We start from the raw sequence: 15300 nt of genomic DNA, 5'->3' as shown, positions 1-15300 counted from the left end.
AAAAATGTTTGAGAAAACAGGTCAAATGCTAAACAGATTGGCACTTCTTTGTTCATAATCAAAAAGACATTAGGCAAGTATGAAGCAGAGTTTCAAAATGTCAGTAAATGTAAGGATATCAAAGATTTTTTAAGCCAGCAAGTTAATTGGTATTTTGATCCTTTTGAGCAACTGAACAACAAAATGGATGAGCCAGCATTTTTTCTCCCTTGATGTTATTAAACAAATAGGTGTGCTTCTTATCTGCCTGTTCAATAATGCTGTTTTGTAAACTCTTAGCAGGAAATATGAGGACAAAACAATCAAAGGCAGGGAACAGACCCATTCAGAGTTTATCAGGTGGGAGGTAAACAAAAGATAAAGCTCTGTCTAATGTTACTCTTTACTGTCTTCTGTTTTCATGTAGAGCAGATTATTTGCAAACCTGGATGTAGTTTATTGGGTTAAAAAACAGATGGTGAGGAGAGGACTCATTCACACAATGTTTCTTCAGCCACATGTATTATCATCTGTTTTATGTATCTAAATATACATATTCTTTTACTTAAAGTGGGAAAATGTAATCTGCAGTCCCCGTAAACACTGTATCCCTGCCAGGTCTTAGACAGTTTGTCTCCCTTCACCCTGTCTTGCATCCCATGACATCATGCATCTGTCTTAGGTTTGCTGTGAAGCAACATGGCCCCCCTTTCAGGCTGGAATCTCAGATTTTAGATGCAGGTTATTAACTCGATCAGTCAACCAGGTGTGCCTGGAATGTGGGGTCACGTGATGACCATGCACTGCATGCCAGGAAAGGGAGGTGTGCTTTCTAGTGGGGACCTGCACTGAAGGTCCCACTGGATGGAACACTTGCTGAGTGCCTGGGCCCTTGGAGCTTCACGTGACATGATGTGGTATGCAGGTGTGTCCTCACCACATACCCTTCTTTGATGGGCATGTACTGTACAGTGAGTTGAAGGATAAGGGACTTGGTAGGCTAATGGTACTAAATGCTGTCATATTTATAACAACTCATAGGCTCATAGGAATGTGTTGGGAACTTTTACACAAGTTTCATTTAAGGATTGTCTTTTTTCTTCCCTGCCTGTTTATGGTAGGCATTACAGTTTCTTGTACTGCATTAAGATGCAGGATAAACTTTTACTATAAGCATCACCTATTCCACAGTAGTCAGATGATGTTACTCAGATCATGCACTCATGGCAATACCAGTGCTATTACTGTAACAGTGATCCCAGTGAGGCTGGTTCTGCTTTTTCAATCTCACAGGGCAAATTTGCATAAGGTCACTGTTAGTACACCTGGTATACACAGTTTCTGAACCGCCAGTGTTACATTTCTCATGATCATATAAAGCCTCATTGACCTTAATAAGTCACATTTTGCATTGAGTGGAGCTAAGAATAAAAACTGGTCAAGCATTACAAAATCCTGTAAAAAAAATATATATATATATATAAACTAGTAAGAGCTTTCTTCTTTTTAATTCAGTTGTGATACACTTGCTTATTATGCAAAATCAGGGAAGTACTGAATTAAATTAGAAGTCAAGAGATTTGCTATATAGAAAGAATTCTTTCTTTTTAAATGATGCATTTTTAATGCAAGCCTACTTTTAACAGTAAACCTGCACTATACCAGAGTTCATAAGTGATTTCTGGAAATAAAATTTTAACATTGCATGATACCTTGATTTTACTGTTATCCATGGAAATGTTTATTTGTTTCAGTGGTTTTAAGATTTCACCAGATCTGTAGAATGTTCCCATACACTTAAAATATGGCAAACCACTGTACCTTCCATATACACTTCCTAGACTTTTCTCATTCACAGAACACTGGTAAATGGTTGCAGGATGGAGATGATAGGAAAAGTTTAGGAGTGGAAAGTCTGCTAGCTGCTTATGGATAATATATGCAGACTAGACCAAATTGTGCTTTTCTGAGAGTATTTCTGTGATTCTATATTTGTCTGATGATTTACAGTGTAAGTGCTAGGTATCTGTTACTGAGTTTCAAGAGTATGTTAGATGTTGTATAATTTTTATTTACTTTTTTTAATTTATACTCTTAATATAGAGTCAAATGTAATTATTTTTGTGAATTCAGATTTGAAAGTTTCTGAAAGAGGTGAAATACAACCAATACAAGTTACAGATTTTTGGAAGTTATTTTACAACTCTTCTAGTCCTTAAAAAAGTGTAATTTTTTAAAACTTTCCAGTTCCAGGGCTGAGAAGGAACAAATGGTTTTGTGATGTTGAGAATCTTCCTACTATTGCTTGTGGTCTGGCTAGAAAGGGATTTTGCACCTCATGCTTTTCACGTATCATTATTATTATCCGCCTCAGGCCATTATATTTTAGTACAAAGATTTGTTTTAAAGAGAAAAAGGGTTAACCATTACTGTTTTGAGTTAGTTATGTAGAATTGATGCAGCCTTTAACTCTGGAATGTGAAGGGAACTTCAGTAAGAGACACTGGTATAGTAGTTAATGGTGCTGTTTAAATGCATTTTATTGAATAGTTCCAGCGTTTAGCCTTTAGGGAGGGGTGGGAAATTGAACCATTTGTTTACAATCAGTCTATTTAATCTGAAACCACCAACACTAAGATGCCTGGTCTCTAAACAGATAGTTAATGTGTAGCATCTCTCTGAAGTTTTCCGTATCTTAGCATACTTTGATGTCTTTAGCATTTAACCGTACTTCTCCATGTCCTAGCTTTGCAGTCTGAGGTTAAATTCAACTTCTAAAAAATGTTGGTTTATTTCTAATGACTAGTAAGTACAGTTAATCCCCATTTTAATGTATTTTTTTCTGAAATAGTATTCACATCTATGAAGGATAGTATGTATTGCAGAGTAAAAACCACTAGTTAAGAAATACAGAATTCCAGACTTTCATCAGGTTTGAGAAATCAGTTCTTCTGAGGGGAAATTACTTTTCTCTTACTTAGTCTTACTGCTACTGAAATGTGATTAGTCAAGTATTTTTAGGAAACATGTAGATGAATGTGTGCCATGTGTAGGAAATTTTCAAGCAGGATGTATAACCCAGGAAAATAATATACTTTTGCACAAATATGTGCATGTTTATGAAATAGCACAGGAAGCACCATAAACTATATTTTTAAATATAGCAATAGAAGTATTGGTTTAATGTAGAAGAACACTGAAATATTCCTGACTGCCACATTTCATGCTGAAATAACAAGTGCAAATATGGAAATAAAAGGGTAGAGTTGTGAAATTTTTATCTCATATGAAAGAAAATGTGATTTCTAGCCCTACTTTTCAGAAAATAAGTTTCAGGTTTCTTGGTGAGGCGTCGCAAGTAGAGGTAACTCTGTGACCTATGTCTGCACAATAGATTTACATAAGTCGGACAGACATGAAATTAGACCAGTAAATCAAAATGAACAGTTGTAGTTGTATATACCCTAAAGCTTGTTTTCAGGCATATTCTCTACCATTTCACCATGTACAATGTTTTTATGATTTCACCAGATACATTAAGGTGGAACATTTTACCTTCCTCCAAAATTTTCCATAGGGTCCGTTGCTGTACAAAGATTTAAAATTAGATAGAACAATTGGATGACTCTGTGTGGCACATGCTGTGCTGCCGTACATGCTGTGCTGCCGTACAATTATCCTGAGCACATCATGTCAAACTACTTGGGCATCTGTAGTTAAGTGATTCAGTCATGAAAACTAAACCAAAGTGTTTACTTGAATATACCCACAAAACACATGGATTTGAGCTTTGGAACACAAATCTAGAGACCTTTTACAGTGCAGAATGCACACTACAAAAGGAGTTCTGGAGAAGAAATAATCAAAAATAAATAGCCAGTCTCATATTGGTAGTCCTTATTTCTGATGAGTACAGTAATTTTTGCCTTACTTTTGATGAGGGAATGGCCTAAAGTTGTGTCAGGGGAGGTTTAGGTTGGATATCAAGAAAAGGTTCTTTACCCAGAGGGTGGCTGGGCACTGGAAGAGGCTCCCCATGAAAGTAGTCACAGCACCAAACTGGACAGAGTTCAGGAAGTATTTGCCAATGGTTTTGGGCACATGGTCTGACTCTTGGGGATGTCCTGTGCAAGGCCACAAGTTGGACTTGATGATCCTTGTGGGTCCCTTCCAATTCATAATATTCTGTGATTTAAAGACACAAAAAAAAAGCAACAGTAAGTATATTTAACTGGGTACAGGTGTCTTCCGTGCATTGGTTAGTTCAATCAAAATGTTTGGAAAATCGCCATTTAGAGGAAGTTTTTAATAAATATTGGGAGACAATATGTTTACATACAGAAACTGTAGGTATTCCTATGGTTTGTAAAGTTCTTGTTGTTCTGAATAGCTTGCTTTCTTAGACTATAGATAAATTTAAATTTATAAAAACATTGGTTAAAGTAGGATTTTTTATAAAAAATAACCATTGTTTTATTTATGGGTTTTTTCGGAGCACCAAGGCAACTACATTCTAGATCATGAAAGAGAAGCTGTTGGAGAGGGTACTACACTTGACAAATAGTACTACACTTGACTTGTTTGTCATAAACAAAATGGTACAGTCAGGCAGGTAAACCACACAGCTCAAAATACTTTTTACTCAGATATTTGTCACAAATAAGTCAATTTTTCAGTAAGTGGAATGTCAATGATGAGATAGATTAAAAAATTATGAGATTTCCCTTGAATATTTTATTGCATCAGTGCTATCTAAAAACTGTTTTGTGGTTTTAAAATTCCCATCAATAACATACCTTAAAAGATACATGAACAACCAGTGTCACTCATTTGAATTCTTCCTTCCTTCCTTCCTGCCTTCCTGCCTTCCTGCCTTCCATATATACGTAACTAACCTATCTGAACAGCAATTTACTATTAGTGTAACTTCCCCCATGTCTCTGTCAACTACCTGTTGAAATTGTATGCTGTCACAAATCATTTGTGATACCTATATTTTAAATCTGAGTTTCTTTAGTGCAACTCAGTGCAGTTTGTTTTGTAAAAACTGGCATAATTAACTTTAGTAATAAGGTGGAGGAAATGTACTTTTTTCTTTTAAATACACGGTGTGTCTTCAAACCTACTAAAAGGCATGAGTTGGTGTTTTGAAAGACTGGGCTAAAGAATTTGCAGTATCACATTGTTGAGAAAGTCACTGCATTAAAAATAACTCAGTAATACATAATCTCCTATCATTATTCAGTCAGCAGTGTCTCCAGCTGGTGAATATCTGTGTCTGGTCCAGAACTTATTCCAGTGCTTCTCACTTCAGATGTCATTTTGTTCCTGTTTGATCATTGTTGACTATTTTAGTGGTTCTTTTTTCTTTCTTGTGACAACTGGAGCTAATATCTAGAGATTAACTGGATATTTAAAAATCATATTCTCCTGATTTAAAAAAAAAAAGGAAAGTCTTGCAGAATTCTAAATTTTCTAATTGCTTCTCCATGTTTTCTTCAGTATAAGTTGGGGTATTTTCTTGACTCTATGTGGCTACAGAGGAATCTGTCTTTGAGATTCAATGATCACGTTCTTTTCTTCATGTTTTGAAGAATATCTGATGGTTTGCTTCCCCATGCTAATAATTAGTACAGTGGTTTGCTCAACCTGCCGCTTCCTCTCAATCACAATGTAAGAGCAGCACTTTTAGAAGTATAACTTAATACCAAGACAACACATGGCAGTTAGTAAATGAGAGCTGAGGTGACAGTTGCTACCATCTAACAGTGTACTTGTGCTAAAATAACCTTAAATTTATAAACTAACTGGCACATGTTCTTGCTATTACTTAACAGAATTGCAAGTAGGTTTGCTTAAATACTGCAAAACCAGTCTTCATTAATGCATAATGGCTTTACAGGTAGGAAGGGATTGGTTCTTAATTCAGTTGAAACATGTTTGCATTCCTTTTTCATTAGCAATATGTTATTTAATGTAAGTGTTAGGAGCTGTTCTTTGCAAGGGAACATGGACAAAATAAAAGACAATTTGTTTAAGTATGGGTCTGCTCCAGACTTATAAAATTTATAAAATAAAATCATTCCAGTTAATTGTTTATTCTAATCATTTATATGTTCAAATATCTATTCATGACATCTGTGTCATGATTTATGGGAGAATTTGACCTATTAATTCTGGAGATAAAGCTCAGAGATAGAGAAAAACAGTGGAAATACATATTGATTGTCAATTCAATTCTTTCTTTGTCATTCTACAGGTATTACTACCTTGCGTTCAAGGCACACGAGACTCCCCTTGGTAGCAGAGAAAACTGTCTTGCCATTTTGGAGAAATCTAAACTAGACAACTGGATTCTTGGGAAAACCAAGGTAGAGGGTGCTAACATTTTCTCAAGGATAGTATACTTCTACAAATCATGCCTAATAGTGGTTCAAAAAGTACTATATGAATGAACAAAAGAGCAAGGAATTGGCTCTAGTTAGCTTCCCAGGTTATGGAGGTGCCCTCCCAAGTCAGCTGAGTTAGTGCTGCAAGAGGAGGGGGTGCATTGGGTACCTCCCGAAAGTGCATTCAGCTTGTGGCTGCCGTGATAAGGACAGTGCATCTGTCAGTTCCTGCTGTTGCAGTGACTACCTGAAGTTCCCCATGCTCTTAATAATGACATGGCTGAAATGTCACAATTTGGCCCATCCTGTGAGCCTGGTTGGTACCATTATCCATTCATGGAGTTTCAGGTAAGCTCCTTCTCGCTCTGTCAAAAGCCTTTGTTGATGGTTTAAAATGGAGTGAAGACTTCTTTAGAAAGGATGTTGCACAGTACTTTGAGTTGTTTTACATTACACAAAAGAAAACCAGCAAGAATTTTCTTGCCCAAGACCCAGATAAAATGTATGTGAGCACCCATAGCATTTGCCTCCTGAGGGAGAATGCTTTTAGATATTATGTCTAAAACCAAATTCAACCTAGGATTTGTCTTTCCGCTGACAAGAAAGGTTGTCTTTCAGAATTGTTGAAAATATCCCACCGTCCAATTTGCTTTGTAAAGGGGGTTAATATGGGATTAATTTTCACAGGATCACAGAATATTCTGAGTTGGAGGGGACTCACAAGGATCATCAAGTCCAACTCCTAAGTGAATGGGCCATACAGGGATTGAACCCCAACCTTGGTGTTATTAGCAACATGTTCTAACCAACTAAGTTAATGTCAGAGTTAGCAATGGGATGATTATAATCAGTGGATCAAAGTTCCAGAAGCACACTGAGAGCATATAGTTAATTCACAAGATTATGATATCTACAATCAAGTATTTTTCTAGTTTTCTCAGCAATGATACTCTTGAATAGACTGCTGTAAGACTAATGAAAAGGCAGAATACAAGAGGTTATAATACTGATTGTAATACAGATTTTTTTGTTTCGTTGTTGTTCCGTTACAGGTTTTTCTAAAGTATTACCATATAGAGCAGTTAAATTTGTTCCTGCGAGAAGTTATGGGAAGGGTGGTGGTCATGCAAGCCTATATCAAGGGATGGCTCGGAGCAAGGAGGTACAAGAAAGTCAAAGATAAAAGAGAAAATAGTGCTATTACTATACAGTCAGGTAAATGCTCATATTCCCTATTTCACTGAGTGTCTTTGTATTTTCAATCACTTAAATTGCATGTACATTGTTTATTCATTCATTATGGTTTATTATGAAATCTGAATGACTGGAGGTGTTTTCTCTTCAGCTCGTTGATGCAGATATTACTGATTTACTTCCAAAGTGTCATCTTAGTATTTGATAATGTCTTTATTTAAATATTTTAGCATTTTGAATGTGATGCCTGTGCACAAAATGAAAATATTGTTAGGTATGTCTATAATAACATGCAGCACATAATTGAAATGCAGTAGCACATGTCCCTGCCCGTATATCAGAATTCCAGACATACATCATAAGATGGGCCTGAGAGGCTGGTTATCAGTAATTTAGCAGGTTTCCTTGTAGTGATTTGGGGAACTGTGTGAGCAAGAATGATCACGCACCTTTGTCTTTTGGGTTAGGACATCAGTGAGCACATGGCAACAATTAAAATTTGAATGAGTGAAGTGGTGTTTGAAGTTGTGAGGATGTGAATATTGCAGTCATGAACCCAGAGTTCAACATGTGGGTGGGTGGGGAAGAGCTATTGGGGGTGGGGGCTGAAGTAGTTATGGCAGGAGAAATGAAAGTTTCAGCACATCTCTGACTCTGTAGACTCTGTAGCACTTCCTTAAATAGATGTGATTTCCAGCACATGGTTTTGTATTTTTAGCCTGGAGAGGATATGAAGCTCGCAGGAAGTATAAGGAAATAAGGAACAGAAGAACTGATGCTGCTATACATATTCAAGCAGGTAATTAAAACAGTATTTCAGTTGCCAACACCTATTTTTCTGTGGGTGATTTTGTGTGTGTCAGTGTTTATAGCCAAAAAACCCCAAAACAGTAAAGTCCAAACAAAAGCTATCAAAAACATTATTTCTGATTATTTTTGCTTCAGTGTCAAATGACATCCGTGACAGGTATCAGGCACTTTGGACCTTTTATAAGCACTTCTCTGAAAGCAAAATATAATAATTAAAAGCTGTTAAGTTAATTCTTGGCTAAAACTGTGGATGGGAGACACTGGACATGCATTTCTCTGTCTTTGTGTTGAGCACTGATCATGGCAGGCTGCCAGGTTTTTGTTTTGACTGCTTGCTGGGTTTACCAGCTTTGACCAATCTTTTGACACTCTGCCGGACTCCTATGCAGCCATATCAATATGAATTTGAATAAACTTTAAAGAGATTATTGGAGGAACAGGCCCATAGGGCTTCGTAGGTCTCTAGTAGAGAGCAGAGTACCATATGGCACAGAAATCTAAGAACCAGTGCTGTGAATGCTGTGAACTCAATGGCGTTTTCAGATGCTGCCAATAATGAAGCAGCCTCTGTATGATGCAGTGCAGTACACCTTCTCTGTCCAACTCCAGGTTCAAAGACTGTGACTGATAAAAAATGAGTTGTAGAAAATGTGTTTACAGATAAACCAAGATACCGCCTCTACCAGCTTCCCCTGCTACAATTCCTTAATATTTGTCACCCCTTGTTCTGTATCTTATAGTCTGAAATCAGAATGAAAAATATCTGTTGTGATATTCTTTTACTTGTTCTCAAACCATTCCCAGTAAATTCATTCATGTTGTCTAAGTTTGCTACTCTGAAATTAAGCATCGCTGTGACTTTCAACAGAAAACAGAATACCATTCTAGTTACAGAAAGGAACAGAATATCAGTAGGATCAAATAATAATTTGTAGCTTTGCATGCATACTGTTATGTAAAATCATGAAGCTCTAGGGTTAAATGCTGTATATTTTAATAAATGGAAGAAATTTTTCTCCCGTTAGCACCATGCACTGAAGGATTGCACAAGTACTCTCTCCCATTCTTCCTCTCCTTTGTGTTGTCATTTTCAGTTGTTTTCATGACAGCACAGAGAGTAGGTCTTAACATATCCCCCTGCCACTATTTCCTGGAGTATTTGCTACCTTTAAAGGTATATACATACCTGGTCTTTGATTACAACAGCCTTTTGCTGAAGAAAGGAAACTTAACCCATGACAGTCTCACTATTATCAGCTCCTTAAGGTGAGAGTTATCTCAGGTGCAATAGGAAGCTTGTGTGTAGCATTATCACTTGGAGACTGCAGGGGACGTTCTGCCTTAGAGTTTTATCCCGACAGATTTTTACCTCTTTAGAGAAAGCTACTGATCTATTCTGCTGTTAGCACACATGGGAGAGATTCAGAGCTCTGTTGTTTCCTGACATCTTTTAGATGCTGTGTAGAGCATGGCGCAGCAGAGGCAGTGGGAGTGAATTTGGACACTGTTGAGCCCTCTGGACCTAATGCTGGAGGAATGTTGTTAGTACTCTTCCCTCCAACACACACAGTGTTTTCCTTTGTAACCTGGCACTTGACTGTTACAGTGATCAGCCTGGGTGGATAAACATTAGGACTACAGGGTTAAGGATGACACAGTAAACCTTAGTATTAATTAGGCTGGCTATTCCTCCTGTCTTTGGTACTCTAGTAGAATGGGACTAATAATAATATAATAATAATAATACTCAACACTTTTCTGTTTACCTTTGGAAACCTATATCTAGGACTTCTTATTTGAAAATATTTCATGTGTAGGTTTTCTCTTCTCAATATGCTAATTATTCTGTGTTTCAAATCAAAGCTTATGCTTGCTAATCATGGCCATTTTCCAGGTTTTAAAATACACTGACAGTCTTTGTGTTGTTTACATTACATTACACAGTCCAAGTGCCTAGTGACACGGAGACAAAAGCTACTCTAAATCTCTCCCTTCACTGCACATCTTACAGTGTGAAGGAAGTTCAAGGCAGCTTTCTAGTAAAATGGAGTATGATCACCTTTGTATTTTTTTTTAAATCAGCCATTTCAGGCAGTGAGATAAATTGTTTGCATTCGTCACCCACATTAGGAAAACCATGTAATTAAACTCTGTGTACTTCCCTCTCTTTTCCCTCCCCCCTGCCCCGCTCAAGCAGGCCTTGGAATTTAGGAAGCATTTGGCTTACATGTTTCTACAGAACAGCACATATTGAAATTTGTTTTCCTTTCATCTCTTTCCCAATAAAAGCAGCCGCTCAGCTTATCCCTTTAGCTTCCTCAGAACTTCCTTTCAGAATTCCCGATCTATTACAGCACATTCACATACCAGAAACAAGATGCCTTTTCATGCTGTCAACCTTTTTCATCTGAAATGTAAATTAATTCTTGCTGGTACGCTTTGACAGAGATCAAAGTAGGGGTATTAACCTTATTGGGCCTTCTCCTCATCAGAATCAGTTCCAAAGACTGCAAGGGTAGTGCTAGGAGGCCAGTCTTCACTGTTATCTATGGCCCTCCTCCAGGCAGTCCTCTGTCTACAAGTCAGCATTTCAAAGGCGCTGATTTCTTTTGTAAATGACCTTATCATTACTTTAAACTGTGTGAAAAATGATTTGCCTGAATAATTCTTGCAGGATTATCTTGCTCATTTTAATTGTGGGGGGACTTCATTCAGGTTCCAGGATATTGTTTAAGTGGTTTTGACAGCAAGTGATCATAGCCTGATATAAAGGAGGAACACAGCTCCTGATTGGAAACCTCTTGACTTGTTCAGATTGTTCATTTCTTGCGAGTCAGTCTTTGAGGTAGGCTGCATTTGCATTTTAAAAATAAACAGATGCCTTTCAAATACATGAGCTGGTGGTCTGGAGATCTCTGTGGGCCCAGCAGTTCACTATCCATTGAAGAAATGTTGGAAGAAAAAACAAACTTAGAAAAAAACCAACCCTCACAATATACATGAGGATAAAATTCCTGAGTGTATTATATTACAAGAAAAAAGTCATTATTTCAGATGGGGGTAAATGCTCGCTAGGAAAGAAAGTATTAGTGAATTTAAATTAAATGGGGAAGAAAAAGCTACCCTACTTCAGCATATCTACATCTCATGTTCTCAAAAGACAGAGTTGTTATTAGACTCATGGCTAAAATGGTACACAGGGTACACAAGGTCTTTCCTCCTACTTCCAGTCACACTTTCTCAAGCTGTGAAGGTTAGAAAATGCTAATTTTTAACTCAGAGACAAATTGTAAAGGAAGATTTTGTGTTAAGTGTTTGAGTTGACAATACTTTGCACTTCTGAGTATTTCTTTGTAATTGGAATTTATAGTGTTTTGATTCACATCTACATAAGAGGAAAATATATTGTCAAAGACTTTTAAAAATTATTTTGCCAGATTCACAGCTGGTTTAAATCAGTGTATATCCATTGAATCATCTGGCTGAAATGTTGCTTCATTGATTTACCTCACATGAAAGTCTCATTAAATGTTTATTTGTTTTAGAATAATGAATTAATTAGAATTTAAAGCAACAGATAATACAATTATGAAAATATGTTTTCTAGTTATGATAGCATGTATTTCCATGCAATGTGACTTGTCCCAAAAGGCTTAAGGGAGGATTTAAATCTGGTTATTTTATTTGTGAACTGACGTTGCCAAAATGCCAAATGAGTGGTGCATGCAATTCATTTAGATCTGAGGTGACATCACTGAATTCATTTTAATTAGGCCCACTTTAGCCATCTGGAATATACTGTGCAGCTCTGGTCAAGACTGAGTTTAACTATGCTTCCAGAGGTGAAAGGCAAATGACTAATCCATTGAGCCACCATCTCCTCCTCCAACACGTGCTCGCACACTCACCATATGTCATATTGTATTAGAAAATTCTTTATCAAGAACTCAAGATTTGGGCTCTTTTCCTTAAATAAAAAGTGATGGATGTTCAGAAGGAAGCATCCCCTTGTAAATTGCTTTCTCTCTATAACTTCTGCTGGTGCAGTGTTGCTCACATATCTCTGACATGTGCTTCTGGCAAAATTTACTCCATTTTAATTAAAAAAAAGAGGGACAGAGAACAGCTGCAATTTACTGGTTTACATTTATAATGAATGTAAGCTTTTAATAAAAGTGTTACATTTGGGACTTTAGCAGCAAAAATAGAATGTTTATTTCAGTAGAAGACAAGGAAGTATTTTTTGAATATTTATTCCTATATTTATTCATCTATTTGTATCACTATGTATGTGTATGTGTACATGTTCTCAGCTAATACCATTGTATAGGTCTAAGAATTACATGAGTTAAATGTTCCAAAAACTTCTAAGCACTTGATAAATATATCTAAAAGTGTAGTCTTAAAAATTTTCTTGAAAATGACACCTAAATAGCAGATCCATTTTCCTTTTTTATTTTAGTAGTTCTCTTTCTTTTAACTACATTATCAGTGTAAAAAAAATTGAGGACATGTTTCTCCTGGTGGCAGCTGATCTGATTTATCATATTATCTTAATTTCACAGTCAGGGTAAACCAGACTAGTTTGAATAGGCTGCACAGCTTTGGTTAACTTTATTCTCCCATCTCACTGTGTTCTGTACTAGCTTAGCACATCCAGTAATTCATGTTTAGTATGTCTCTAGTAACCACGCTCATATGCAGGGAGCATTTTAGAAAAGTGAGAAGGCCTTACAGTATTAAAGCATGGGGATTTATATTCTGTCCCTGTCTCTGAGCTAAACTCCGTCAATGTTCAAATGTCTGGTTTTCTCTTCTGAATTTGAGGAGAATAAATGGAGACTGTTATTACTAGATTTGATGCTAAAATCAGGAAGGGACAATGTACAATAAAATATCTTCCTTTTCCTTGCTGATATTGCCAGAGTTTCATAGTCATATTCACCTTTTTATTTGACCAAATCTCAAGATCAGAGACTCTGATATGTGGTGGTTACAGCACCAAGCCTGACACAGTTAAAGAAGTGTTTGGGCAATGCTCTCAGGCACATGATGTGACTCTTGGGGATGGTCCTGGGAGTTGGACTGGATGATCCTTGTTGGTCCCTTCCAAGTCAACATATTCTGTGATTCTGTGAGCTCTATGTCCAGGTGTTGATTTGCATCAGTAACACCAGACCTGATGACAGCCTTAGTGAGTCTTGCTAATAGTCACTGTTTGTTGCTGATAGTTACTGCTTGTACAAGGGAAATCATTACTTCCTTCTCATAATGCTTCTGCTGGAGAACTTAAGAGTTTTTTTCTGCTATTAAACAGGCATCACCCAATACCCATGTAGAGAGGTGAAAGAGGGGATGTGTTCATGGCACCCAGCAAAGGATGTGACTCTGTGCCTTCTACTGCTCATTAGAATTAATTTGGCATGGAATGAATAATCAGATTCATGGGTTCTAATTTCTCTCAGATGCTGTTAAGCTGCTGAATGCTCTTTTAACTAGACAAATTAAGAAAGTGATGTGCTGTTCCTAGCAAATCAACTGCCTTCTCTTAAGCAAGCATGAGCTTTCTCTTCTGAGTTGCTGTTATAAGCTATTTTAGGTGATGTTATAGAATAAAATTGTGTCTGTGTGGTAAAAGTCTGCTTCACATGATTTTTTTTTAATGACTGAGAATTAATCCTTCTACTGTTTTCAAACTACTTTATCTCCTTTCTTTATAGTTCTCTTATAGACCTGTGATTGTTTAGCTTTGATCTTTTTACACTGTGCTTCACAATTTGCTCTGTAATTATATATTTCCTGTGGGAATCAGAAGGAAAATGCCTGGACTTTTCCTATCTGGAATTGTGCAGTATTATGTGTAATGTATACTGCCTTATATTTAGACCTTAAAAGTTTATAACTGCAAGATGCCGAATTTCAGACTCCCTGAGGTAAATAGATTCTTGGTTTTCTAGGTGCTGAAGCTGACAGAAAACTCTCTTTGTGTGAGAAATTATCAGTAAAAGAAGTAAAAATTCATTTCCTAATTTGTGGCACATAAAGCATTTAACACGAAGTTACTAATAGAAGTGTTAAAATTAAGTTCAGTTCCTATGTTGCTTTTCAGATCCTGTCATCTTTGGCTATGTAAAGATGAGGGTTAAAGCTACTGTTGCTGAAAAGTTTGGAATATAGACTGAATAAGGTGAAAATGAGGTGACAGCTGGTAATCATTCTTCTTCAATGATGCAGTGATTGTTCGTGGAGCAGTAGCAACATGAGTCTGCTAATTTCACACTCTTTGAGCCAAGTGCTTAGTGTCAAAACCAGCACCAGTCAGTAATGCAAATTGCTGTGATGGAGCAGCTTCCCAGCCTCTCAGACTCCCCCAGTAGAATTCTCTGCATATGCATTTCTTTTGAAACATTATAGATCCTGTTAATAAATGTTGAAAAGATGCAGTCCTACTAGTGCTTGATGAAGCTTCCAGAGACTTAAAGAAGTTTGTTTATCCTGCACTTCAGTTGTCCCAGGAGTCAAAAGTAGGAAACATACAACCATTTACCTTTCAGATGCAAGGTAATTTAGAAGAAAGTTAGAAACCATCTTGTGGGAAGGTTGTGTTGAAGAGGAGTTGATTTTGAAAGTACCTATGAAAACAGAAGATAGGGCAAAAACTGTGTTTGTTAAATCAGATGTATCAGGTTTTTACGTAGTGAATGGGGGAAAGACCAAAATGGTTGTACTGACATTAATAAGAGTCTCCGAGAAAAAGAAAAACAAATTTTAAATATAAAATCACAGCATGTATCAGGGTTGATTTTATAGACACACGCGTGCAAAGAATTATTAAAAGCTGAGAAACTACTAAGGATAAAACTGAAGTTTATCTTATTAGTTCATTTGTTTCAGTGCTTCTTTATAGTAGTCCACCGACTGACACTCA

General features: G+C 36.7%; 1 protein-coding gene across 19 annotated transcripts in view; it reads left to right on the top strand.

Moving 5' to 3' along the window:
• The window catches only part of MYO3B (myosin IIIB), a 256067-nt gene that overhangs the window by 142705 nt on the left and 98062 nt on the right, over positions 1-15300 (top strand). For all 19 annotated transcript variants that reach the window (XR_004241144.1, XM_032114004.1, XM_032114002.1 and 16 more), the window contains 3 exons: positions 6239-6350; positions 7421-7583; positions 8281-8361. Coding sequence is in view for 18 of the 19 variants with exons in the window: in XM_032114004.1 (XP_031969895.1) it covers positions 6239-6350; positions 7421-7583; positions 8281-8361 (356 nt within the window). In the remaining variant the exon portion in view is untranslated. The remainder of the gene's footprint in view (positions 1-6238; positions 6351-7420; positions 7584-8280; positions 8362-15300) is intronic.

This window comes from Corvus moneduloides, chromosome 7, assembly GCF_009650955.1.
Source record: "Corvus moneduloides isolate bCorMon1 chromosome 7, bCorMon1.pri, whole genome shotgun sequence".
In the NCBI taxonomy this organism is placed as follows: domain Eukaryota; kingdom Metazoa; phylum Chordata; class Aves; order Passeriformes; family Corvidae; genus Corvus; species Corvus moneduloides.
The sequence above is the reverse complement of the archived record's forward strand: the minus strand, read 5'-3'. Positions and strand labels throughout refer to the sequence as shown.